Source organism: Sylvia atricapilla, chromosome Z (assembly GCF_009819655.1).
Source record: "Sylvia atricapilla isolate bSylAtr1 chromosome Z, bSylAtr1.pri, whole genome shotgun sequence".
Classification (NCBI taxonomy): domain Eukaryota; kingdom Metazoa; phylum Chordata; class Aves; order Passeriformes; family Sylviidae; genus Sylvia; species Sylvia atricapilla.
In genome coordinates, this window is record NC_089174.1 from 83,034,704 (window position 1) to 83,060,180 (window position 25,477).

A 25,477-nucleotide genomic window follows, 5' to 3' on the forward strand; every position below is an offset into this window, starting at 1 on the left:
AAACTCCTTTCAGGCAGTTGTAGAGTGATAAAGTCTCTCCCAAGGGTGTGGACTGACTTTAAAGCACGTGTGTAAGATGCAAGTGGTAAACAAATTCAAACCTAAATTTCACTTCGGGGTCTCATGGGACTAATATCTCATACAGCATGAAAAAGTACATTTTAAAGGGGCTCACAAACTTCTGTCAACTTCTATCCCCAGGAAATAAAAATAGCATAAAGGAGCAAAAGCTCCTGAAGCCTCAGAGTTTTCTACATGTTCTGCTTTGGCAGACTTGCAACTTTCAAAAGCCCATTTGTCAATGGCATTTTCTGGGGACATTTTTGAGGACAGTCTAGGTCCTGGTATTAAGTACCTTAATTAGTGTATAAAGTATATTAGTATATTAACTATATAGTGTATATATATATTAATATTAGTATATTAACTTTGTATTCCTCTCTTTACTCACCCTTCAGAAGAGGAGATTTTTTATTGAATGACATAAGTAGACTTGTGGGGGGATAGCCTTGGCAAAGAGTGAAATGCTCACCACCAGCAGGATCAGAGGGAAAAGCACAATGGGAAAAGCACAAGCTTATGGGTCAAGAGAAAGACAGGAAGATTGCTGCCTGGTTTTTGTTGCAGCAGAACATTCTTGACATGTGGAAAATGAATTTGTTGCTGATTTAAAATAACGGGAAGTTAATGGGAGACAGACGGACAAAACACTAGGATAACTTTCTTGCCCTTTTTCCATAGCTCAGCTTCATTCCTTCCCTGTGGCTCCTCTGCCTAGAATCCTCAAGTCGTTAAGATTGGAAGAGACCTCAAACCTCATCAAGTCCAGTGGTTAACCCAACACTTCCAGGTGCACCACTGCCCCATGTCCCCGAGTGCCACATCTCCACCTTCTTTAAGATTGCCAGGGGCAGTGATTCCAGCACTTGGCAGTTCCAATGCTTGTCTGCCCTTCCAGTGGAGAGCTTTTTTCTCATCCCCTGCTGCAACTTGAGACCATTTCCTCTTCTCCTTGTGCTTGTGAGCTGGGAGAAAAGACCAAGCCCACGTGGCTACAGCCTCCTTTCAGGCAGTTGTAGAGAGCAGTGATGTTCTCCCTGGGCCTCTGTTTTTCCAGACTAGACACCCCCAGCTCCCTCAGCCACTTCTCCCAGGATTTGTGCTCCAGACCCTTTGTAAGCTCCATTGCTCTTCTCTGGACTCACTCCAGCACCTCAATGTCTTTCCCATAGTGAGGAGCAATTATTCCACTCAGTTATGTAATAGGCAATTTGCATCATGATTTCATTACATAATTCGCATTTTGAAAAGTTATTGAGATAATTTCAAGGTTGGAATGACTCGTTAAGTGATTTTGTGTGTTGACAGATAATTCAAGGGCTGAGCTGTGTGTCACTAGTTGAGGGGCCATCATAAATCAAGGGACTACATTAAGTTACAGCACAGACTGAGAAAACCATAATAAACATCAGGTAATTGATGACTTAGTATGAACCTTGGTGGAATGCACGTTATGATTTACTCCTCCCCACCTCTCAAAGCAGGAGCAGTTTCCAAGCTAGATATTTCAGTGAGCTAGCCAGCCTGGTGGCTTGAGACTTGATCCCATTCCTAAACTTGTATTGCCAAAGCCAAAACTAAAGTTGCATGTAATTTTCTATGCTATGTGCCTGTGTTCCCTGGATTTTAAATGCCAAATGTAGAGTGCATTATTAGATATTAAAAGAAACTACTATGAGGAATTAACTTGGAAATTTCAGCTCTTCAGACTTACTTTCACAGGAAGTTTTCATGAGGGAAAACCAAGATTATCCAACAAAAAGTACAATTCTGTTTATCCAGAAACTCTGCCAGTGGTGCCATTTCGTGTGCCTTACAGACCTGCCCTTTTTTTTCACTAATGAAGCATATTTTAGAGCCAGTATTCCCAAAAATTGAACTAATTTTAACCTCTAGTGTTGTTAAACTTGACCAGCTCACATAGAGCTGTGCCAGTCCTCACAGACAAAAGATGAGGAGTGAGATGGACTGCTCTATGTACCATTACAGTTATATGTGGCTTGCTTCAAGTACCTTTTTAAAAAAGTTATTACCCTTAGCAGCATCATTATAGCTGTGCATAAACCTGTGCATTGGGTGGGTGAGAGCTGTGAGTGAAACACTGATGGGGCAGTCAGTGCTGGGCAAAAGAAGGTAGCAACATTGCCCAGTTGTTTTGAAGATGAGGGAACATTTTTAGGGCAGGTTTATGCATGCTGCCTCCATGGAAGACCACGTGTCTGAGATTGCAGTTTAAGGATGATGCAGCCTGTGGCATACACATACTGTGGTTTTGCCTTCCATTTGCTCCTGGAGCCCAGTGATCCATTAGAAGCTGATAGCAGGAAGCAATTTGGCAAACTGTGTTGTGGTTCCAGGTGCAGAGATAGAAGACCCAGACCTGTGTGCCTTTTCTTGTGCTGAGCACGATGGACTTGCCTGCTTGTGGTCCTTCACTCTATGGCCCTGGAAGAGATTTGTAACTGGCATGACTTTTATGGCATGGTTAATTTCATCCTGGTGCCCCAGCTTGTGAAAATGGACTGACCTTGTGGAATTCTTCTCCAGAAGAATAAAGTAAGTAAGGGGAGAAGTTATTTCTTGTGAGGGTGCTGAGATGCTGGAACAGGGAAGTTATGGGCGGGCTATGACTGGAAGTGTTCAAGGCCAGGTTGGATGGGGCTTTGAGCAACCTGACCTTTTACTTCTGGTGGTGGATAATAAAAGAAGAGATAATTTTTCCATTCTGCTGCTGCTGCCTGCCATGAGCTGGAGGTTAATCTTTGCAAGGAGGAGGAAGGAAACATGTCTGGCTCCAGTTGACATCTGGGTTGTGTCTGGTGCACTGTGTCCGTGGGAGAGGCCTCCAGCAGGAGACAGGGAGAGGAAGAGAACTGCATCATATGTCTGTTTCACTGTCTGCCATCAGGCCACAGAACAGGAGGGAAGAATCCTGAAACATGTCAGGTGCATCAGGCTGATGCCTTTTAAGCCTGTGGACTTGGCAATATTTGATTTAGAGTTCGACTCAATGATTCTAAAATTCTGTTCCAACCTAAGTCATTCTCTGGTCTGGTGAAGGTGTGCCTGCCACAGCAGGGGGCTGGAAATTAATGCACTTTAAAGTCCCTTCCAGTCCAAACCCTTCAGTGATTCTAAGAGCTGGTCTTTACTTGGTGTTGTGGATCTCACTTCTTCTGTGGGTATTGGTGCCAAGATCTAGATTTTCTATTTTGGTACAGGCTGTGGCTGGAATGAAATTAGTTGTCTCCATAGCAGCCTATATGAGGCTGTGTTCTGGATTTGTGACTGAGAACATTGGTTACACAGCAGTGTTTTGGCTGTTGCTGACCAGGGTTTGCCAGCATTAAGGTTTTCTTTTGTCCTTTTTCCTCTCTTGTATCCACTGCCAGTGAGTAGGCTGGAGGTGGGTGAGAGGCTCTGAAGGAATGCAGGGAGTCACATCTGATCCCAGCTGACCACAGCAATATTGCCATACCAGATGGCATTGTGCCCAGCACCGAAAGCTCTGGGAAAAATGAGAAAACAGGGATATTCGTGGTTATGGCATTTGCCTTCCCAAGTTAATGCTAGTGTGCCAAAGCTCTGCTTGCTGCTAGGGAATTGTGAATAACTTCTTTATTTTGCTTTCTGTATGTGGCTTCACTTTACCTGTTATACAGTGTTTGTCTCAACCTGTGCCTTCACATTTTTGCCTTCACAATTTCTCTGTCCTGTCCTGCTGGAACCTCCAGGGGGTGAACAACAACGCCAACCCACTGTGTTGTTCTAGAAGGCCTGAGCCCTAGTGGATGTGGGAAATTGATTTGTAGAGAATGCTCAAAGCCTGACAGAAGGCTCACATAATGTGCATCTGTGTGCAAACCTTGAGATAAGAAATGTTGACTTAGAAATGCCATGGAATAGGACAGATGTTGTTGAGTGAGAAATTTAACTGGAAACAAGTTTCAAAGGATGGCCCTGTAATAATAAACTAAGCACACCTTTACATATAACTACAATGCAAACTAATGTGCTAAAAGAGCAAAGTCTTAAGTCAGCTTCCCCACAAAGGGTAATTTTAGATGATTGACTTTAAGACATTTATGGCATTGTGTAGCAAATGCTGATAGGCCAAGAAATGCTGATAATACATTGTAATTAGGAAATAGTTTGACTTCTGATTGTGATGGTGTGACCTGTAACATCTGTACTGTCTCATCCTTCTGAGACTGAAGATGGAGTAAAAGTTTTTAAAACACCTCTCAGTTGCTCCATCTCTGGGTCAGAAAAAAAGGCACAACCCAACAAGTGGGAATGCAATGGGAGCAGCTTATGAAAGCTGGGTGTAAAGCTCTTGGAGTCCCCTAAGAGCAGACTGAAGATAGGATGCTAAGTAATTTTGTATTGTGTAATATGCTGCAAAAGCCCTGTAGCACTGAGATGAGGTTAACTTTGGAAGTAGGAAGTAGTTCACCTGGTGAGCAAGGTGAACCTGGGGCCAGCAGTCATCCCCAGGCAGCTGCAGGTTAATCACTGTGAGGAGGAGGAGAAAGGAAACATGTCTGGCTCCTGTTGACATCCAGGTTGTTTCTGGTGCACTGTGTCCTCCAGGCAGGATGGAATTGTCAGTGCTAGGAGTATTGCTGGATGCACACCCATGTCACTGCTCTGTGTGTGGGCCTGACAAGAATACAAACTTGCCCTGGGGGAAGAAAGAATCCTAAACCATCACCTTGTTTCAGCAAGTATCATTGTGCAATGTAAACCTTCCCTAACCAGAGCCGAAGGGAGAAAGAGGCTACAACGTTGAAAATAGTCATGTCCTAAAGGAAATGGAGAGGATGATGTATCTGACAAACACTCTGAGCAGCAGCCAGAGCTCTCGCTGCACCCCAAAAGGCAGCTGGGAGGAGCAGGACAGGCCATCGACCACAGCTTTTCTCAGGGCTGCATTCACCTTACAAACAAGGTTCACATCAGGGCTGAAAATTGTCCAGCGTACTTGTGCACTCCTATGAGAAAGCAAGGGGTTTCCCAGCTATACACTTTTCCGGGAATCAGTGTTCCTGCCCAGGAATGCCTGTGCTGGAGCCTGGCAGAGCCACATCCCTCCAGGTCAGCACCTGCTGTACCACACTTCTAAGCTCACTGGCAGGGCCCTGCAACAGCCCTGCTGCACTGCTGGAACTTCCACACTAGGCAGCAGAAGAGGGCTGGTGTGTTACAAATAGATTCAGGACAGAGGAGAAAGGAGGTAAAGGGAGAAGCAAGGTGGTACCAGAGACAAACACACTATGTTAAATGGCTTTTTGTCCCCCCCCCCTACAATGTTCTAAAACACTTGGAAAGTCATCAGCAGTGGTAAAAGTACCCAAGTTACCGCAACTCTACAAATTCAATTCTAGACAGGTGGTTTGATTCTGCCAAACAGGCCCCAGCAGAAGGTATCTCTAATGGTGCAGTGAGTTAGTTCTCCTCCTCGGGCAAACTGCCTAATTAAGCTTTGAGGAGAATAAATGAGTGCCAACAGGCTTCTGCAAACAAGGGGAGTTGTTCTGGTGTCACAGCCCTGGCTGTGTTTAGCACTGCTTGCCAGTCTCTTCCTTAGCTCTTAATTTAGACTGTCTACACAAATAAGTAAGCTTAAAATATCACAATTAAGCCAATGTGTTTTCCATGGTTTTACTGAAACTGAAAAAGTAGTTCTGTACCAAAATGTACACAGTTTAGTAATAATACAAAAAGTTAATTCTGCCAGACAGAATGTCAGTTAAATCCACCAAAATGAACACTGAACCACCATTTATTGCCAGACCAGTGTTAAATAAAATCATTGAATGAACATAGAAACAAAATAATTCCAAGTTTCCTTGAATAGAAATAGTAGCAATTAGCAACAATACTGCAGGAAGATAAACATTCATGATATTTGCTTTTTACATGCCATCATAACATGTCTAGCATGTAGTATGTCTTCATGCTTGCACATTACATTTATGAGCTCATTACAATGGATATTAATGTGTAAATATACTACAAAGCAACCCACCATGATGTATATCAAATCTGCACATTAGAAGAGCACCTCTACTAGTCACCCCTTTAGGAATGATGCTGCAGTAAACCCAGCCCAATCCACTGATTCCCCCCACAAAAAGTCAAACAAGAAAAGCCCACACTGACCAAACAAAAAAAATCACCAAGCATATTAATAATTTTCCTTCTGTGATTAACTAGGCAGGGCTATGCATTTAGCAGTATTCCCAAAGGTGAATCAAACCAGAATAAACCTGGATTTTTTGTATTACAGTAAGAACACCTGAGACTGCTTCACTGGTCCAAGTACAGTATTTTATTACAAAAGCTGCTTCTTACATTAACAGGTCATTTCATTGAATCCCCTTAATTAGTACTTTTCATTGAAAAAAAAGGTAAGATTTCTTCTTAAAATAAATACTCCCCGCCTCAAAAAGAAAGTTGAAAAGGAAATGAAAAGAAAAAATCCCCTCCTTTTTCTTAAGAACAGTGTGGTTTTCTGGCTTTGTTTTATCTCAGCTTAAACGGTGGATGAACACCTATTCTTGGAGAATAAGTGTCAAACACCTTATAAAAAATCCCCAACATAAGGTACACAATGTGTATGAATATTCCTAAAGAGACTTCTTGCTAAGTAAGTGTAAACATCTGTTCTTGACTCTTGTTTGTTTGAATGCACTCCTATCAAATAATGTTTGAGAAACTCCATTTACTTTAATACCTGACATGTAACTGTTTTGAAGTTATCATTTCATTTTTTCTACAAAGTAACAAAACAGTCGAAGACACTGTTCTTCCTACTTCAGTACAGATTATATTTAACAGTTCAGAACTTTACTGATCACAAGTTTTACATGAAGGAATAACCTAAATTGTGGAGTTAAACACTGAACACTGCTTAGCTGAAGCAGCAGCAAATTAAGTACCGTCTATAGACAGAGATTTCTATTAAATTAATATTATTCAATTAAACGGTCTGATAGCCTAAGACCTGTTTTACATGTGAAAAAATTAAAACTGGGAGTTCACAGAAATTGATTAGGCTTGCCATCACCTTAAAAAACATGCTTGTCTAACCAGAAAATAAAGATGGCAAGGACCAGTGCATTCAATCCACGTTTACACCAACTTCTTTTGTTTTGTTAATTTAAACATACAAAGCACATTACATTACTTTTCAGTTTAGTAGTTACCAGGACCTTGTTAGGTGAAATAATCTCAACCTGTAAAAACATAAGACCGACTCTTTAGAAAATGATGTGTAAGAGTAAGAATTTGAAAGCCATGTTCAAGATGTCTGACAGGACTTCTTTCACAGTCTCTAACCACTGAAGAAGGTCAAGCATAACTAATCTCAAGTCTTGATCTCGTAGTTGCTCTTTCTCAGACATCATTGAGTTGAAGGCAATCTTTATTCTAAACTTCATAGATTTTGGTTTTTTTTTTCCTTGTGCACCTGGTCAATTCTTCATTTCAAAGCCATTTTAGTATTCAAGCTGCCTTTTTAGTGCAGGTTCCTTGAAGATCCTGTAGATTTATCTTTGACCTAATAAAACAGCAAGAAAACTGCATTAGGTAGTTAAAATGTTACACTGCTCTTAGGTGTTGCAATTAGTCACATAATCATTACTGACTCTCCTGTACTTGTAAGAGGATCATAACAGCAGAAAAATACACAAATTTTTGCCCTTTTTACCTGTTGTGGATCATGTGGCTTTTGACTAGATGCCCTGCAGCAAGAGCAGCCATTAGTGATAATTCCCCTGCCATCACTGTAGCACAAACAATTTTGGCAAGCTGACGGGCATTTTCACCAGGGTTATCTTGGCTTGCACCTTGAACTCCTAACATCTGGAGAAAAATAGAAGGCAGTGTTATCCTATGAAATCTAAGTCAATGTATGATATATTTAGTATGAAAGTAGAGCATTCCCAAATTACATCCAAACAATGAGTCTCTTTAATGTTGTAAATGTCTTAAGCTTTGGAAACTGGATATATAAAAACAATTCATTAGACATTTTTCCTAGTAAAGAATTATTATTCCTATTCCCACATCTTTGCCTGAAAGCCCCTTAGTTGCAAAATTATAATAATTTGGATGGAGGGGGTTTACATTCTCCATTCCAAGGGAAGCTCCAGCTCCAGGCAGACACCTGTCTTTTCAAACCAAGATGAACATTTCCAACATTTTCATGTAAAATACACCGAGTTTCAAGCAGCTGCATTCCCACAGTATTGTTTGCACACCACGTGAAAGCAACCTTTGATTTAAGGATTTCAGAACTGTACCTGCAAACAGGCCTGCTGTGGGAGCAAGTTGGTGCCTCCTCCAACAGTCCCTATTTCTATGGAAGGCATGGTGCAGCTGATGTACAGGTCCTCGTTGGTGGGACCAGTCCTCTCCATCAAGGTGATGCAGTTGGAGCTGCCCACGTTCTGTGCAGCATCCTTCAGATCAAGGAGGAGAAACAACACCCAGACATTTAAATCAGTGTTTAATTAGGAATTACTGAAGTAAAGGCAATGTGAACTGGTGTAAAACAAGCCTACCTGACCACAGGCAATGTAGATTGCTGTCACAATGTTTGCTGCATGGGCGTTGTAGCCTCCTATGCTACCAGCCATGGCAGAGCCCACCAGATTTTTGTTTATGTTGACTTCAACCAGATCTTCCGTAGTTGTTTTCAACACCTGGACAGGGTGACAGACACACTTTTACTACCCCTTTCCTCTGGCAGGAGTAGAAATACTCTATTTATGGTTATTCACCCCTTGTTTGCTCCTATATGGAATTTGGCTCAATCGTTGTCCTAGATAGCTTTTATTTCTGTTCCAAAGAAGAATTTCAAATGTTGGATGTCCAAATAACAATGAAGAAGTCAGTACAAAGGGTTTGGACTTGCACAGGCCTTTGAGAAAAGCTCACAGCTGAGTATCCCATTTCAAAGTCTCCCTTTATTTGGAATGGAACAAGCAAAATCATCTTGGCAGAAATATCCCATTAATTTACCTTGACATGATTGTAACATTCCTGTCAAGTTGTTCCAGACACTTAAGTTCCCAAATTTATTTTGTATATTAATATGGAGCCAAACTGAGAAGTTCCGACACAAACCACTATGCTACATAGGTAAATAAATACTGTGCACAGTAATATAAAATTAAGTGGCACATTTATACTATACTGACTGTATTTTGAGACTTTCAAGTAAGAGATTTGTACTGAATTTAATATAAAAATTATCAAAGCTGGTGAAAAGAGATACTGTTGTTGAGCAAAATTTAAGATACTCCTGCACAGCAGGAACAGTGAATGTTTGCAGACATCTCCACCAAGTCTGCAACACTGACAAAAATGTAACATTTATGTATTAATAGCTCAGTATAAGTAAATGTAGTGACATACAGGACTGGGGTTTGAGGAAAACCTTCCCAAATTTACCTAAAGATTATCAATGCCCATTATGAAAGGACTATCTCCCTATTACCACACTGGAATGAAATCCTGAGCTTACAACAGATATTGCCAATGACTCAGCTACAAAATGCCAACGATTTGAAAACGAGCAAACTACCCCAGAAGACATGAACTATATCAATGTATAAATCTGTTCTGCACATACTGTTAGACTCCTGTGTCTAATTCTCTACTCAAAATTTTGGAAATGCTGGAATTGTAGATGATGCAGAGATAAGGATGTTCAAAGACATACTAGTTAAGTCTGTTTACTCATTGCTGACAGAGAAACTGGTACTTTTCAGTCTGAAAATGAGAATAGCTGGGAAGGTGAAAGGACTGTGTCAGAGCTGTAAAACCTTAAGCAGTAGAGTGAAGATACAAATCTTAAGGATCTCTCCCAGTATAAAACTGGGGCATCATCAAATGGAATCAACAAGAAAGTAGTTCTCACACTAGGTGAAGCTGGACTGTGCAATACTGCTCAGAATACTCATTCCAGAAGTTTACATAGTTTCCCAGAAGGGACTGGACAAATCACCAGGGGAAAATAAGCACAAAATCACCCCTATCAAATATGCAAACACCCACTTATAAGATCTTAAACAAGTGTTACAATGTAGTGAATTCTTCCCTGGATATTTGTCTCCCATGGCCAGTGCTGATGACAAGGTAACAGGCTTTATCTGACACACAGAGGCCATCTTCTGAACTCAGGTAGAAGAGAATCTAAGACACTGTTACAGTGGAGGACAAGCTGGCCAGAGGATGCATCTGGCATTGCTTATAAATGTTACCCTTGGTCATGCAAGATGCCAAGACAGCTTTGGAGTAAGTAAACCACCTGATCATCTGTTTCCATTGTAGTAGGCCGAATATAAATACTGGAGAGAAAGCCAGGCGGATGTGAGACAAAAAAATGAGTGAAAAAGTTAAAAGACTGGGTTTAATGACAGACAAAACACCACATGTAAACATCTGTCAATATGTGGCATAATTTTTCAAAGGTTAATCAGAAAATCCTAATGCCTTCAACTAGATATGCATCATGAAATGCACATTATTTCACACTAGACACAATGAAAAAGAAGTTATCTACTGACTCAGAGAAATGGCTTATCCTACAGAAGTACCTGAAAAGATATGTAAGAACTATCCTTACCTGGCAAACAACTTCCAGTTCATACTGACTACGTAAAGTAAGCATCAGTTTTGCAAAATGTATGTATTTTCATAAACAAGAGATCAGACACTTACTTCTCTAACGACCTTAGCTGGAATGACTGCTTCACAGACAACAGACTTTCCTCTTCCTTCTATCCAGTTTATAGCAGCAGGTTTTTTGTCTGTACAGTAGTTACCACTGATAGCTATAACTTGAAGGTCAGGAAACTCTTCATTCAGCCTTGCCAGTGCTTTTTCAGTACCCTGTTAGAGAGAAATAGGTAATAGGCTAAGTTTATCATTATGGGTGTAAAACAAGCTGTTTCAAGGACAGTGGAACAGCATTTTAATCAGATAATCAGTTACAGTGGAAGAAAAGAACAGAATATCATGAAGACATAAGAAACGGGGGGGAAAAAACCCCAAAAAATCATGACTATCTTTTTTCTAACCACTTTGGGAATTATACTGGGGAGTAACTGATTTTTCCCAGTACATACAGACTCCCTGGATCCATGCTAGGTACATGGATACGTGGTTACCATATTGAAGATACAACAGGAACCAAGTGAAACTTTACAGGCGTGGAATGAATTAATTTCAGATGTTAGGGAAAGAGCTTCTCTACCCCAGGAAATCAGACTAGAAAATCTATACTAGGACTTGTATATGGTCAGATCCACTTTTACAATGGTTCTGACTATCTATTCTCTATATGAAATTTAAGTCTATTCATTTCCTACAGCATAAGGCATCCCAGCAATCTAAGGATCACATCAAGTTCTTCCACATGTTTGCATAAAAACAAACAAACAAAACTAGAGAACACCTCTCTGCTGCCAATCCTAATTATTTAATTACTAGGAAGTGATAGACACAGTAACAAAATAATTATTGCTGGATAAAATTTTTGGCTCAAAGCAACACTGCAACCAGCTTAGCTTCTCCTATTATCAAAAATACTTTCTTTCAATAATTATTAAAATATAAGAGAAAAACCACTTTTTTCTTTCATCATTCTCTTCCTATTATTATCTACACTTGACAAAATCAAACATTTTTTATTATTTTCTGCCACAAGCACTGTGCCTTATCTTTCTGTCTTTCAGATGTCAGGCAATCACAGGTTATTAGGCTATCTTTATTTTTAAAAAGGAATATCCATTTTTAAAAAATACTCAAGAGGACTGGTCCTTACTTTTGAAATCATGTTCATTCCCATTGCATCCCCTGTTCCAGACTGAAAACGGATGTAAAGGTTACGACCAGCCAAACTGATGAGAAGTTTTTGTAGGCGGGCAAACCTGCAAGAAAATTTAACTCTTACTTACAATCCTCAAGGGAAAATTAGCTTTAAGTAGCAAAATGGCAGTAAATCTTTGCAAACTGTGCTGCTAAATACAGACTCACAGATTCCTTTACAAATCCTTTGGAAAAGACTCTAAGACCAAAGAGTCCAGTCTTTGACAGACAATCATCTTTTCAACACGACGACAGCACCAAGTGCTACATCCAGTAATTTCCTGAACAGTTACAGGGATGGTGTTTTCTTGAATAAGTACTTTAAAAATATTCACTGTAAAAGTGTTCACTGCCTTTTTCTATCCCTGGACTTCAAGAAATAAAATATCCTGAACTGCTAATATAAATTTTATTCATTTGTATTCCTTAAAACATCTCACTACCAGATATAAAGTAATAATGAGACCTTTGGAAATACTGATGTAAGTTTTACAGCAAGGCAAGAAGCATTGTATCTTCAACAGTGTATCTTCACAAGTCACTCAAAATGCAGAGAATACTGTGTTTAAAAAGCTCATTCTGGCCAAAATACATATGTATCTTTGGCTGACACCTGTTAAGGAACACAACAGGTAAGGAAATCTCTCTCTGAATCTTCCTAAAGTAAGAAGGTAATCATAAGCCCTAGAGAAGACTCTAAGGCTTGAAATAGACTTATTCTTAGCACTGTTTTACTTTTTTTTAGCATTTCCGTTCTCCCATTAGCTTGCCTTGTATTCTCTGAAACCTCACAGATGAATTATTATTATCAATAACATAATCTGAAAGACTAAAGACCAAATTTTCAGGCTGTTTTCTCCATAGTAACTACAGTTACAGATACTTTGCCTAGTAAAAATCACAAGAAGTTTGTAGGATCTTTTAAAAATGCTTAGACAAATTAATATTCTATTATTATGCAATGTGTATCTATTTGTTGTTAGCACACAGTAGTTCAGCATTATCAGTGAAAAATGTTTATTGCTAGCCTTGGTATGGAGCCAGAGTGACTTCTGTCCTCTTAGATACTCACAACATGGGATAGCCAAAACAAAGGTGTAATTTCCTCTATTGCAGTACTCCAAAAAAACAACTGAGATCTTTCTACCATCCACTGAAGTCTTATGTCTGGAAATGAAGCTGGAACAGCCATTGTACTAACCTACTTGTGCTGTCAAAAGCTTCCTTCATTATTTTAAAGCCTTCAGGGCTTTCAAGCCAGACTTTCACCTCTGCAGCCTGGCAAGCAGTGGGCAACCTTACAACAGGTCCTCGAGTCATCCCATCTGCCAGAATGCGGCTACGTGCTCCTCCACCAAGCTAAAAACCAGAGCAGAAGGGGGACAAAGTGAGATTACTGAAATCTGAGTGTCAAGAAGTCAAAACTACACATTCTATAAATCTGAATATGTTTAGGTTTATGCATATTTTTATGAATTATATTTATATGTGTTTATTTATATTATGTGTTTATAATATAGGAAGTTTTTCAAGCTTTTCAAGTCACACAATACTCACACATATTGCTCTACATCCTCTGTTTGTGCTTGCTACAAGACATCCTTCTGTTGTTGCCATTGGCACCTGAAACTCTTTGTTATCCAAAACCAGTGGTCCTGCTACGCCTACAGGAATAGGCATATATCCAATCACGTTTTCACAGCAAGCTCCCATCACCTTACAGAAAAAATACAAAACAATCACTAAGATTACACTCCAGTGGTACAGCACAGCATGCTACATACTACACCTATGACTACACCAAGGTATCTTTGTAAAACACCCACAAATTTACCCATAAAGCCACCTCAAAAAGTTAACAGCTACAGCTATCAACAGTTAACACTATTCTACACTAGGCAGATGTACTGAATCCTGTACAGTACTAAATGTTACTTAAATAACCCTAAAATTTTAAAATTCATTTAAAATAATTTTGAATTTTAACTTGAGCTCAAGGTAGAAATATCATTCAGTTGAAATGTGGCTCAGTATTAGTAGAACTCTGCATTTCTAAGATAAGTCAGCTGCATACTTTGATAAGAAGTATTTTTTGGATAACTTACAAAACTCACACACTGCCCTAGGTTTAAAAACATCAAGAGCAATTGAAGGTGGTGCCTTATGTTTGCCTTTTATTTTTTTCCTTCTATATGAGTCTTGACCAAGCTCTTTGTTAACTCGCATACATGACTATGGAATTATTTCATAGAACCAAAAACCTGTTTGGGTTGGAAGTGACCATAAAGACCATCTAATTCCAATGCCCCTGCCAAAGACAGGGACACCTTTCACTAGACCTGGTTACTCAGAGCCCCATCCAGCCTGGCCTTGAACACTGCCTTGACTGGGGCATCCACAACTTCCTTAGGCAACCTGTTCTAGTGTCTCACCACACTCATAGTGAAGAATTCCTTCTATCATCTAAATCTGCCCTTCTTCAGCCGAAGGCTATTCCCCTTTGTCCTTTCACTATATGTCCTTGTGCAAAGTCCTTCTCCTGCTCTCTTGTATACCTCCTTCAGGTACTGGAAAGTGCTCTAAGTTCTTCCCAAAGCTTCCCCTTCCAGGATAAAAAACCCCAACTCTATTAGCCTGTCCTCACAGGTAAGATACTCCACCTCCCTGATCAACTTAATGGCCTCCTCCAGACTCCTTCCAACAGGTCCATGTTTTTCTTCTTCATGTGTCTGGAAAACAGCTTTACAGTAAGTTCTGCTTGTCTGCTTTGTACTTACCAAAGAATAATTATAATTCCTATAAGGAAGATACTGCAAAGATGAAGGTTCAGGAAGTTTCTTAGATAACATCTGTCTGCGAATGGATACACCTCGCTCCTGGGTTTCCATCAGGGTTTCCAGTTTGTATGCAGGAATATGCTTAGCATTAACTAAGCTGATAACCTCAGCATCAGTAAGGAATTTTGCTCCTTCCTGGAAACATAAAGGGTGGAGAGAGAAAATACAGATCCTGTGGGTGAAAATCCTTTTAAATGTTTCCAAAAGAAAAAGAGCAACAACTTTACTTTGCTAAACGAGTCAACTGCCAACATCAGATTTTACAGCAGGCCAACATATGATCAAAAACTTTCATGATCAGGCACCCACTTGTATGTGTACACGATGAAAGACTTGGTATGTTATGAATGATGAAGCTGATCACTCCTCCCTCCTTTCTCAATTGACTTGAGAAGTAACTCATTAAAGGGTTTTATTTAAGTCATGACCTCTGCACCTCTTCATGCTATTAAAGCCATGTAATTTTCTGAAGAATGATATTACAACCAGTGGGATTATCTAAAAGTTGGGAAAAGAACTCTAACAATTCTTAAATCAGATGTTGCAGTAGAGGTTAAATAAAAAAATTATTTTCCCATACCTGTGCATTTCCAAGTATACGAACACATTCCTCAATAGAACGTGGTTCTTTAGGTAACTCAATCTCTTCCTCTTTTCCACTGAGAGATGAAGAACTTTGCACAGGGCTGGAATTGCCAACCACAAATGTAGCCTTGGTTGATGACTCTGCTAATACAGGTTTTATGACTTCAGCTGCACAAAGAGAATAAAAATGAACCCTGGGTTACAAAATCCTGAAGTTTTGATACCAAACATAATATGCTACCAAAGATTGCATAATTTGTTCCAAATACTCATTAATGGGTCTAGACTTTAAAACTATAAAAACTACCTACCACTTTCATCTTTGGGAATGAAAGCTTCTTCGGCTGTGTTAGATTTCTGGTTGTTTTTCAGAAGCCCAGCCTGCTTCCTGCAACAATTTTCAGGGACCTTTTTCTGTACCATCACAGGAGAAGTTATGGGGTTCTTCAGTGAGAGGGTAGATTCAGTCTCTGCTTGCTCAAAGAAAATGTATTTGACAGCAAGGAGAAGGGCTAATCCAAGTGTGATTACTTGCTCAATATCCATACTGGCCATTCTAAAAAAAGATCAAAAAGTAAATATACAGTATATACAATTTGTTGCTTACAATAGCATTTTGACATTTTTCACTTCAGAAAGGGTAATAATTCCATCATCATTTATAGTTAACAGAAATTCCAGTCAAAAGGTATTTTCTACGAGGACAATGAAGTATGCTAGGCTAGGGTGGAAAAATCATTTTTCATACTATTATCAACACAAAAATCTTCAGATGTCATTAAAGAATTACCTAAATCTGGCTGAAAAGCAGCCCCAGTAGGAAAAATTACTATAAAATATTCACTTATAGCTACATCAAATTGATTTGACCCCTGTCCCCCAGTCACAAAACAGTTTCATTTATCATCCTCTGCCAGCTATGACTACTATGATGCAAGATGGTAAGAGGGGACAAAACCCCCCTGCCTAAACCAGTAAGTTTTGAGTTCTGAGAAATAACATGAAATGACAGGTGACACTAACTTGAATTGAGCTGAACAAAAAGCCATAGTATAAAATGAATTTTGCACTTAGGTGTAAACAGGCAGAGCCTCTGTGTAAGTAATTACTCTAGTGCAGTCTTAAAATTATTTCCCAGTATGCTGCAAAAGATGCAAGTGGGAAAAGAGAATGTTTTCATGCATACAGGACAGCTAGCTCTTGATCATGTCCTTGACTACTTCAAGGGTTTGGAAAAATGGCATAATACTGACATTTCTTCTGAAATGTCACCTCTGCTTCCAGGAAGTCCTACAGTGGTCAGAGCTACAAGTCTACAAGTGGTATGGTCTAGGGCAAGAAGCTTCTAGCTGGGCAGCAGAAGAAATAACAGCACTTCTGTGAAGCCACCCACCGAGAAAGGTAGAACTGCCAGAGTGAAACATTAGGTTCAATTCTCTTTGGGGCATTCTCATCCAATCCCACTGAATTTTCAGCAGTACTGTTTTGAGCAGCTGGTTCCGCAATCCAACGACTGTGGGCGTGAACAAGAACCAAACCCAGCGACTGTATCAAAAACACAAAACAAGGATTAATTTTTCAAATGTAACTTGGTATCTAACCTACTAAGAGTAAATATTGTCCTTCTTTTGTTTGGAGTTTTTTGCTGGTTTTTTCCCCCCATGCTTTCCACGCTTAAAAAGTCTAGACGCTGATTTTCCACACCTCTAACACCCTTTGTGGCCTTACTATGATGCTGTTATATAGTAGCTTTGCATGTGTCCCACCCACACTTTGCTCAAGAAATAAGCAAAGGGAGCTGAGGGTACTGCAGGGGTAAGAGGGAGAGAACTGGTACACATGAAAGGGTGCTGAGTGCTTGGCACAGAAATGGCACAGGCAGGAAAATGACAGGTGAAAGTACAGGGGAAGTTAATTAAAAACTACCACTGTAAGTCCAACTAATTGGCTGCAGAATACAAGTCTATAGAAAACAAAAGCTTGATTTCTGCTCACTGATTGCATAACAAGAGGAGAAAAAGAGCCACAAACCATGATCATTTTGACCCTCTGTGTTACAGGATTTGGTTTATTCTCTTCTTCTTCCAGAACACGAGCAAAATGACTAAGCTGCCATATGGGGCGCCCTTCACGACTCTCTCTTGAAAGCTAAAAACAACAACAACAAGAAGCCTTAAACATAGGTCATATATAGCACCTATTAGATGAATCAACAAATAAGATTCCACATTGCGTTTTTATTTGATCACTGAGAAATTACTAAGTCTATAGTTAGACTTTCAATAGTGAAAAACCCTGGACAGACAGTAAGTTACAGTATCATCTGTTTACTCTGCTTTAGACTGGAACTACTACTGAGTGTGACTCATTTGCAGTGATATTTACTGACACCAGTTTACTTTGAAAGGAAGATGAATATGCTGGCATGTAACTCCATGATGAAAAGTATAGCCTACAGAAACACGGGGCTGAACACAAAACTTGAGGTTGTCTTGAAGTTGGTCTTACCTCTAACACCAAGGACACACAAGCTGGGAAGAAGGTCATGAAGACAAAGTAGTTGGCAAGAACAGACATACACCCAAAGCAGCACATAATTTCAAGCTGCCGTACACCTAAAGAAAAAGACAGTTTTTACACTTTGAATATGCAATGAGCTATAGTTGAAGAAGTGCTGCAGAACTTAGAAAGAAATCATTAAACTGGCATTGCAGATTACAGCATACACTACTGAGATTAATTTAAAACAAGGATTTTAAGCCCTACTCATTGTTCACTGGCTTATTCTAAGCACAATATGTATTTATGTATTGACAGAGAAGTATTTCTAAATGAATAATTCTAAATGAATACAAATAAAGTTCACCAAGATTTTAAAACTTCACAATGAAAGCTTGCAACTTCCTTACTGATTTGAGAAAAAAAAATAAAATTAGCCAACATTATGTACTAAACTCGCTTTTCAAAGATGGGATGTTCAGGCAAGAAGTAACAGTACACACCCCTGCCTACTCCTTCATAAGTATCCAGAAAAAGCCATGCTAGCCACACTGCACATGCATTACACAACTGCCTTAGTAAGGATTAAAGAGCTAACAGTCTGAATTGTTTTAAAATAAATATGCGCAACCCCAAAGTAAGTTTTCATCCCTAACATATAAAGAAGAAAACACCTTATTAATACACAATACCCTGAAAGAACCAGAATTATCTGAAGAGCAAGTGCTCTGCACACCTTAACAGCAAGTGCTATCAAGGTATGCAATACAGTTGGGAAAAAACCCAACCTAAATTTTATGAAAGCAGCTGCACAGAAGTTTATTCCTACTACACAATGCTCAAGCAAAGCCATTACTTGTATTTCAAACTTCAGTTCAACAAGTACATATTATTTGTATTTGCAAGAAACCAGTAAAAAAATAAGCTAATTAGGAGATAGATAAATAAACAGAATAAGTCACTCACTACACTCTTACGGGTAACACCAATTATTTGAATTTCTCCATATCCTAATGTCTCTCAGAAAGCCTTTTTCAAGTGGAAATATTTAGACCTTAGGCTGTATGGCTCACCTGACATGGTACCAACACCAATTACAAGACACTCCACAAGTGCATCCAGGGTAAACGTAGGGCCTAATATTGCCATCCCACGTGAAATATTTTCTCTTACTTCATCCTAAGATGAAAAATTTCCGTCCATTAACATGAAGACAAAAACCAAATTAAGTTAGACATAACATGACAAGTAAATCGAGTAGTATTATGGTGGTAAGGCCTTGTAAAACATTTACTTCATTCTGCTAACATTCGGCCTAGAAATATGGGGTTTTTTCAGTAGTAACACTGTAACATTTGATGTGTCTTTATATACTGTTCCTGAGTCCTAGAAATTAACTTTTTTTGGTCAATAACCATTTTAAGGAAGACTTTGCCTAGGAACTCTAGCCACCTTGGAAGAGCTGGGTTTAAGTTCCAATTAAATGAAGTCATGCTCATACATACAGTTAACAATGCACATGGCTGTGCACACTAGTTTTATAATATTACTCTTCGCTTGAACACTGATCTGGCTTGAAGACAAGAGAACACAGAATCTGGACACAATCTGGTCCTTTAGTTATTTATGTATCCCCAAGACAGTATTTGCCTGTATGTCTCTCCACCTGGATTACTCATACAATTATAAAATTGTCTTGAAAGGGGCCTTACAGCTTACCTATGTTTTAATGCCCTGCCATGGGACAATGCTCAATTCTGAACAATAAATTAAAAATCTCCATTGCAAGACGAACAAACAAAAAACCCAAAGCAAAATATCAAACAAAAAAATCCTCCAAAATAATCTCCTGACCTGTGAGTTGGAACTGAGTGCAAATTTGGCTAAAGCACTTGCTCTTGATAAATCGATCAGAAGCAGGAAGAATGGTAAGGCTTCACTGAAAAAAAAAAAAAAAAAAAAAAAAAAAAAAAAAAAAAAAAAAAAGGCACATGTTAAAATTCAAGGTTTATGGTACAGGAGAAAAAAATGTAAGCATGAAATCCAGAATAACAATTACTTACTTTAAACCTGTCAGCTCTTTATCCAAGAAGTGAATTACCACTGTACTAAAAACAAAACTTGAGAAGATTGTGAAGAGGCCAGCAATACCTTAAAAAACACAAGAGAATGGGAAACTTTTTGTTTATATATATATTTTGGAAGAGGAAAAGAAAATAAAAAGTACCCCAAATGCCGCCACTTTTAGATCAAACATGATGAATGAATGAGAATTCCTGTCTCAGTGCATTAACAGCCGTTGAGATTAACGACAAACTGAAGTAAATGCTGTTTTTATAGATATTAAAATCTAAAACTTGCAACACATTCAAAGTAAGACTGAGAAATAAAAGCAATAAATCTCATTTTATGTGAAGTAAAATTAAAACTGGCTTAAACAGCTCTATAATTTTAAGTATTTCACACAATAAGCAGTTATGTCAAGAATGACATTTTCAGTATTTATATCATCCAACACAACCTTACACTAAAAAAAAAAACAACCCACCACTTTGGTACAGGTAAAACATTTTTCCTGCTATCTAGAAAATCATTATAATAATACTGTTGTGAACATAAGGATTAAAGGATTAGTATTTGTTACTAATTTAGGTAAACCACCCCTCCCAACAATTAAAATGCACACATCAAATAAGAAAAATCACAATACCTAAAATGTATTTTGATCCAAGCTGTCTTAGGTTCTGAAACTGGAAATATATATAAAGAATTGCTATGCAGCGTGTGATTGTCAGGATGATGATGTCACTGCTCAGAACATCCTATATGAAAAACAAAGCAATTTAGTCATCTTTTATACTAAGGAATAACTTGTTAAGTTTCAGTAATAAAAAAAATTCATTGTGAAGCTGCATTAAAAGTGAAATTCCAGAATAAAATAAATATCACTGCTAGTCTGGCCTTAAAAACTAAAATACTAAAAGGCTTAGTCATTAGTGCATCACTGTTTGCATACAGCTTTAATATCCAAAATGAGAAAAGACGGCCATGAAGAAGCTTCTGCATGGCTACTTTACTCCTAATACATCACAGCTTGATCATATTCTACAGAAAACCCTGGATCTACTACCAAGTACTATAAAATTTATTCAAACCCTTACTTCTTCAAGTTTGGGGCACTCATAATTCCAGCCACAGATCTTGTCATTCCCAGTGAACATCTTCATGGACATCATGCAAATAGTGAGAGTCACTGTTCCCACAATGACTTCCCATGGATGAGAGGCCACAAAAAGGCCATGCATTCGAAAGAGTCTGGACAGCATTTTCAAGGCTGGCTTTCTATACTTAGCAAACCTGCAACAAAGGAATATTTTATATAAGTACTAGACAAGGTGAAAAAAAGACAGAGCTCTATACTTCCCTGCAAGACATCCTTCACGAAATAAAAGTAAAACCACTCAAGTCAGAGATGTATAAGGAAACTATTCTTTACCTTTCCATCGCTCTTCCATGTAAAACACATCTATTTCCAACATCACAAAATACAGTACAATCTGCTCCTGTCTTCTAACCTTTTTTTTCTGTAATCCATATCTTCCTGTTTTCTTCACAGTCTTTGCCACTGGGATTAGGTCATGCATTAGAGCATGGTGCTAATAATGCCAAGGTTGATTGTTCAATCCTAATATAGACCATCCACTCAACAGCTGAACTCAATGACTTTCTTTTGTGGATCCCTTCAAATCGGAAGATTCTATGATTCTAACAGTCAAGCCTCACAACTCTAACAAGATCTCTCAAAATCTTCCTATCATACAATTTTGATACTGCTTTGACTCAAAATTCTTGTTTTTACCGTCTATGTAAGCACTCACCAAATTCTGTTATTTCTCTGTACTCACTCTTCCTGTCAAAAATACCAGTGAGCTACAAAAAAAACCATCACTAGTAATGCTCAACAGCAAGAATTGCAATGTTGTATTTCTGACTGTGTCTTCTCTACATTCTGTTCAATATTATTCTATGATACAAATTAATCACATTCAAAAATATTCCTTCTTCATCCAAAGCATGCAAGTCCTCACACAACAGTATTGTGACAGTTCTCTTCTACCCTTTACTGTTCCCTGGTTACTGGTGCATTTCATCATCCCTTTGCTTCCAAAAGATAGCAAACATTTACCAGAAATTTTCAGAGCTGCTTTTCACATTACTAACATGAATGTTCAACACATCCTTCAGGTCTATCTGCTCTGTGTTGTATCTTTATGCAAGTTTATTAAAGACCTTTACTTGTGTTTTATGGCATAGAAACAAAACACCATAACATTCTCTCTTACATACACTGGTAAGTGGACTTTCTTTTCCTCACTGCACAAAAACAACAGCTCACAAATAGTACTGTGAAGTTCAAATAATGCTTAATAGCCTGGCTAAAAGGGACAACCTGCAATTTACACACAGCAACTTAGCACTGCAAGATTTCCATGGAGGCCTGAGGGCTCTACAGACCACTACTCCAAAGTGGATCAAAAAAATCCCTTTGTGTTGTCCTAAATGCAGCAATCCAGCCCTAGGGCTTCAAAAGTGAAGCTGACATTCAATGGAGAAAATAATAAATACGGTATAAAATCTATCTGCCTAAGTGTTCCTGAAGATACCAGAATCATCTTGGTTTCCTACCAATACCACACTGAATCACATGAGCACCAACAGCAATTATTTAATTTTCTTTATCCTTCCACAGTGAAGGTCTTGCAGGATATTTGTGGCTCATGGTGTCAAACCAGGAAAATAACAGAGAAGATTGCCTTCCTTATGAACAAATTATTTCATTTCCTGACTGAATGATTTTTAAAAATAAAATTAAAAATCAACCCCCTCTTTTTAAAGCTGATATTATCCCTTCTTTTTCCCTATATCATATAATCTTCATTCTGTTCTGTAAATTTATGTTCTTGCAAAGCTGTTCCACAGTGATATTATAATTTCTCCTCAGTACAGTGGAAGGTACCTTTTATTTAGTAAAACTAAAATAAAACCCAGACAGAAGAACACCTGTGCTGAAGATTTTGAAACAACACAAAAAATAAAAACAGCATCCCAACATCCTCTGAAAATACAAATAATTTTTAATACCACTCTATTTCAGGAAATTCATAGCAGTTACTACATAATTTTATAGAGTTCTACCAGTCCTAAAATAATACTGCTAATACAACTATTTCAGCAAGTTGAAATTATTATCTAACAATCAAAAAAGCAATTAGGAGGGCTAGAAAGATTTCAAAATCTTTTATTGAGAATTTTTTCCTATTTCTAAGCAAAAATGGTAAAAGTAAAATGGCTTCATATAATCAATTGGGGGAGGAAATGCATTAATTCATTTGTTATAATAATGATCCATAGAATTTTGTATTATTATCAGCTGCTGTCCTAAAATACAGGATGCCTCATCACTCATCTTGGGGTTAACAATGATACTAAATCCTAATCTAAAATGATTCCTTTAAGTTTTTGTGTTTATTTAACCTGCCCAAAGTCCAGGATGCTTTTTGCTGTGCAGTTGACTCTTCTAGAAAATATTGATGTTTTTACACACTGATTCTGCATTAGACTGCTGTAAAAAAAATTCAGTACATAACATCAGCAGATATTTCAGTTTAAAATACTTATACACACACACTGACGTGTGGCTTGGAATTAGCAAGACATAATATTAAAGTATTTAGTAAATATTTACTAAAGTATTTACTAAATATTAAAATATTTAGTAAAGCTAAAATTTAACATTTATATAATTCTGTTGAGTGTCAAAATGGTGGTTCAAAAAGGATGTTTTATAAAAGGCTGCTTGCCTTTGTTTTCATTCAAAAATTTCTACGAGACTAGAAAATAAAGCAATCCATTTTGGGAATCAAAACAGAATGCAAAATACGAAAAAACCCCAACTGTGAGCCCCTCAAAAATTAACCAGGGTGTAAAAAGCAAACTAGACCGATTGTACGTAACCCTTTAGAGCAATTACCACCCACGTTAACAGTAGGACTTGCCTCTTAAATTCTTATGGTTTGTTACACAGCTCTCACTAACCTCAGAGCAATCCTCTGCCACACCACCTATTAGACCAGCACTTGTTTCCCATCTCCTGCTATCTGACTCAGCAATACCTACGGGAATCAAGCGGCAATTACAGCCGGGCGAACACCCGTGCAGGGCTCACCTGGAGCGCACACGACATCGCAGACACCCTGACACACGCCCAGGAAGGCATTTTTTACCAAAGACGGGGAAGCCGCCCCCCGCAGGCCCATCGCCGCAGCCCCCGCGCCAAACACGGGAGGAAATCCATCTTAACCGGGACCGCCCCGCGACCCGCGGGCAGCACGACGGCGCCAGGAAGGTAACGGGACGGCGACACGGGCATCCCCCGCACGCCGCCCAGGGCGGTGAGGCGGGGCGGCCGCCACTCCCTACGCGCGGCGATGGCGACGCCGCCTTTCCCAACAGGCACTCGGCACCCGCAGCCGGGGCTCGCCCGCGTGTTGCCAGCCGCACGTCCTACCCACCCTCCCCGCCATGACCCGCAGCCCCGCCATGACCCGCAGCCCCGCCGGTCCCCGCTCACCGCCGCGCTCCAGCCGCACTCCGCGCTCCGTGCCGCCGCGCCCCGGACTGCACCGGCGGCCGCGCTCCGCCCCGCCGCGCCCCGCCCCGCCGCGCAAGGACACGCCGGCGCCGCCATCGCCCGATCGCGCGGCCAATGGCGAGCGCGCGGCACGCCCCGCCCGCGCGCGTCACCCGCGGAGTCGCCGCGGCAACGGCCCGGCGAGCGCCGCGCGGGCCCCACGCGCCATCAGGAGCCATCGCGCCATGGGCCGTCCGCCAATGGGGCGCCGCGCTCGCGGCTCCGCGGCCTCTGATTGGGCGGCGGTACGGCTCCTTTGCATGCGCCGATGGAGCGCTGCCGCCACCTCCCGGGCCCGCCCCGGGCCGCGCTGAGGGCGCGCCGGCGCTCGGCCTGGGCAGGGGGCTGGCGATGGGGCTGGCGATGGGGCGAACTCCCCGGCGCGTTAATGCCGCCCGCTAGTACAGCGCTTTGCCGAAGCGTTAAAGGCCTGGAAATTCGCCGCACCTGCGTTGTGGGAAGCAGTGGTGGCCCTGACCCCCAGAGCGAGGGTGAAGGCAAAGGCCAAGGCAAAGCAATATATGGCTTTCGGCCAGAGGGAAAGTGCAATTTTTGGTTCATGAGGCATAGGAAGCTCTGAGAGACCCATCAGGACGTGTTCCTGTGTAACCTGTGCTAGGTGGTCTGTAGATGATCTCCGGAGGTCCCTTCCATCTCTAGCGATTGTGTGATTCTCTGGGGCACCAAGTCACGGAGCACTGCAGGGTGTCAGGGCCGTTCCGTGTTTCTGGGGCTGAGCATGTTAAACTGCAATACAAATACCTACAAAGGTTTTTTCAGTGCATGATCCGCGCCCTGGCTTTCCCCGAACTGCACCTTACATGTGGCACCTCACTTGCAAATACTTCTGACAGCTCCACATGGCACTGTGCCATGTGAAGCATTAATGTGATCCTCAAAAAAGGAAGTGCTGATGAAAAGG

General features: G+C 40.0%; 1 protein-coding gene across 2 annotated transcripts; it reads right to left on the bottom strand.

The window, feature by feature from the left end:
• Positions 1-5,708: 5,708 nt before the first annotated feature.
• On the bottom strand, positions 5,709-24,578 carry HMGCR (3-hydroxy-3-methylglutaryl-CoA reductase). Of its 2 annotated transcripts, none has more exons than XM_066339359.1 (20): positions 24,496-24,578; positions 21,026-21,221; positions 20,575-20,686; positions 19,928-20,015; positions 19,719-19,803; positions 18,938-19,043; positions 17,874-17,980; positions 17,397-17,513; positions 16,759-16,910; positions 15,677-15,921; positions 15,361-15,533; positions 14,721-14,915; positions 13,501-13,659; positions 13,145-13,302; positions 11,900-12,005; positions 10,795-10,965; positions 8,631-8,771; positions 8,370-8,528; positions 7,775-7,929; positions 5,709-7,624 (listed from the first exon to the last, which is right to left on the bottom strand). In XM_066339359.1, the coding sequence occupies exons 2-20, from the start codon at positions 21,188-21,190 to the stop codon at positions 7,570-7,572; spliced, it is 2,649 nt and encodes an 882-aa protein (XP_066195456.1). In that variant the 5' UTR covers positions 21,191-21,221; positions 24,496-24,578; the 3' UTR covers positions 5,709-7,569. The 2 variants fall into 2 exon arrangements, with proteins under 2 accessions (XP_066195456.1, XP_066195457.1); XM_066339360.1 differs by lacking the exon at positions 24,496-24,578 and adding an exon at positions 24,091-24,334.
• Positions 24,579-25,477: the final 899 nt, after the last annotated feature.

Excerpts from the sequence above, each read along its gene's own strand:
- HMGCR (XM_066339359.1), bottom strand. The coding sequence starts at position 21,190 with ATGCTGTCCAGACTCTTTCGAATGCATGGCCTTTTTGTGGCCTCTCAT. Across the intron at positions 17,981-18,937 it reads TGGTGTTGGTACCATGTCAG|GTGTACGGCAGCTTGAAATT; the intron begins GTGAGCCATACA and ends CTTTTTCTTTAG. Across the intron at positions 17,514-17,873 it reads GTGTGTCCTTGGTGTTAGAG|CTTTCAAGAGAGAGTCGTGA; the intron begins GTAAGACCAACT and ends TGTTGTTTTTAG.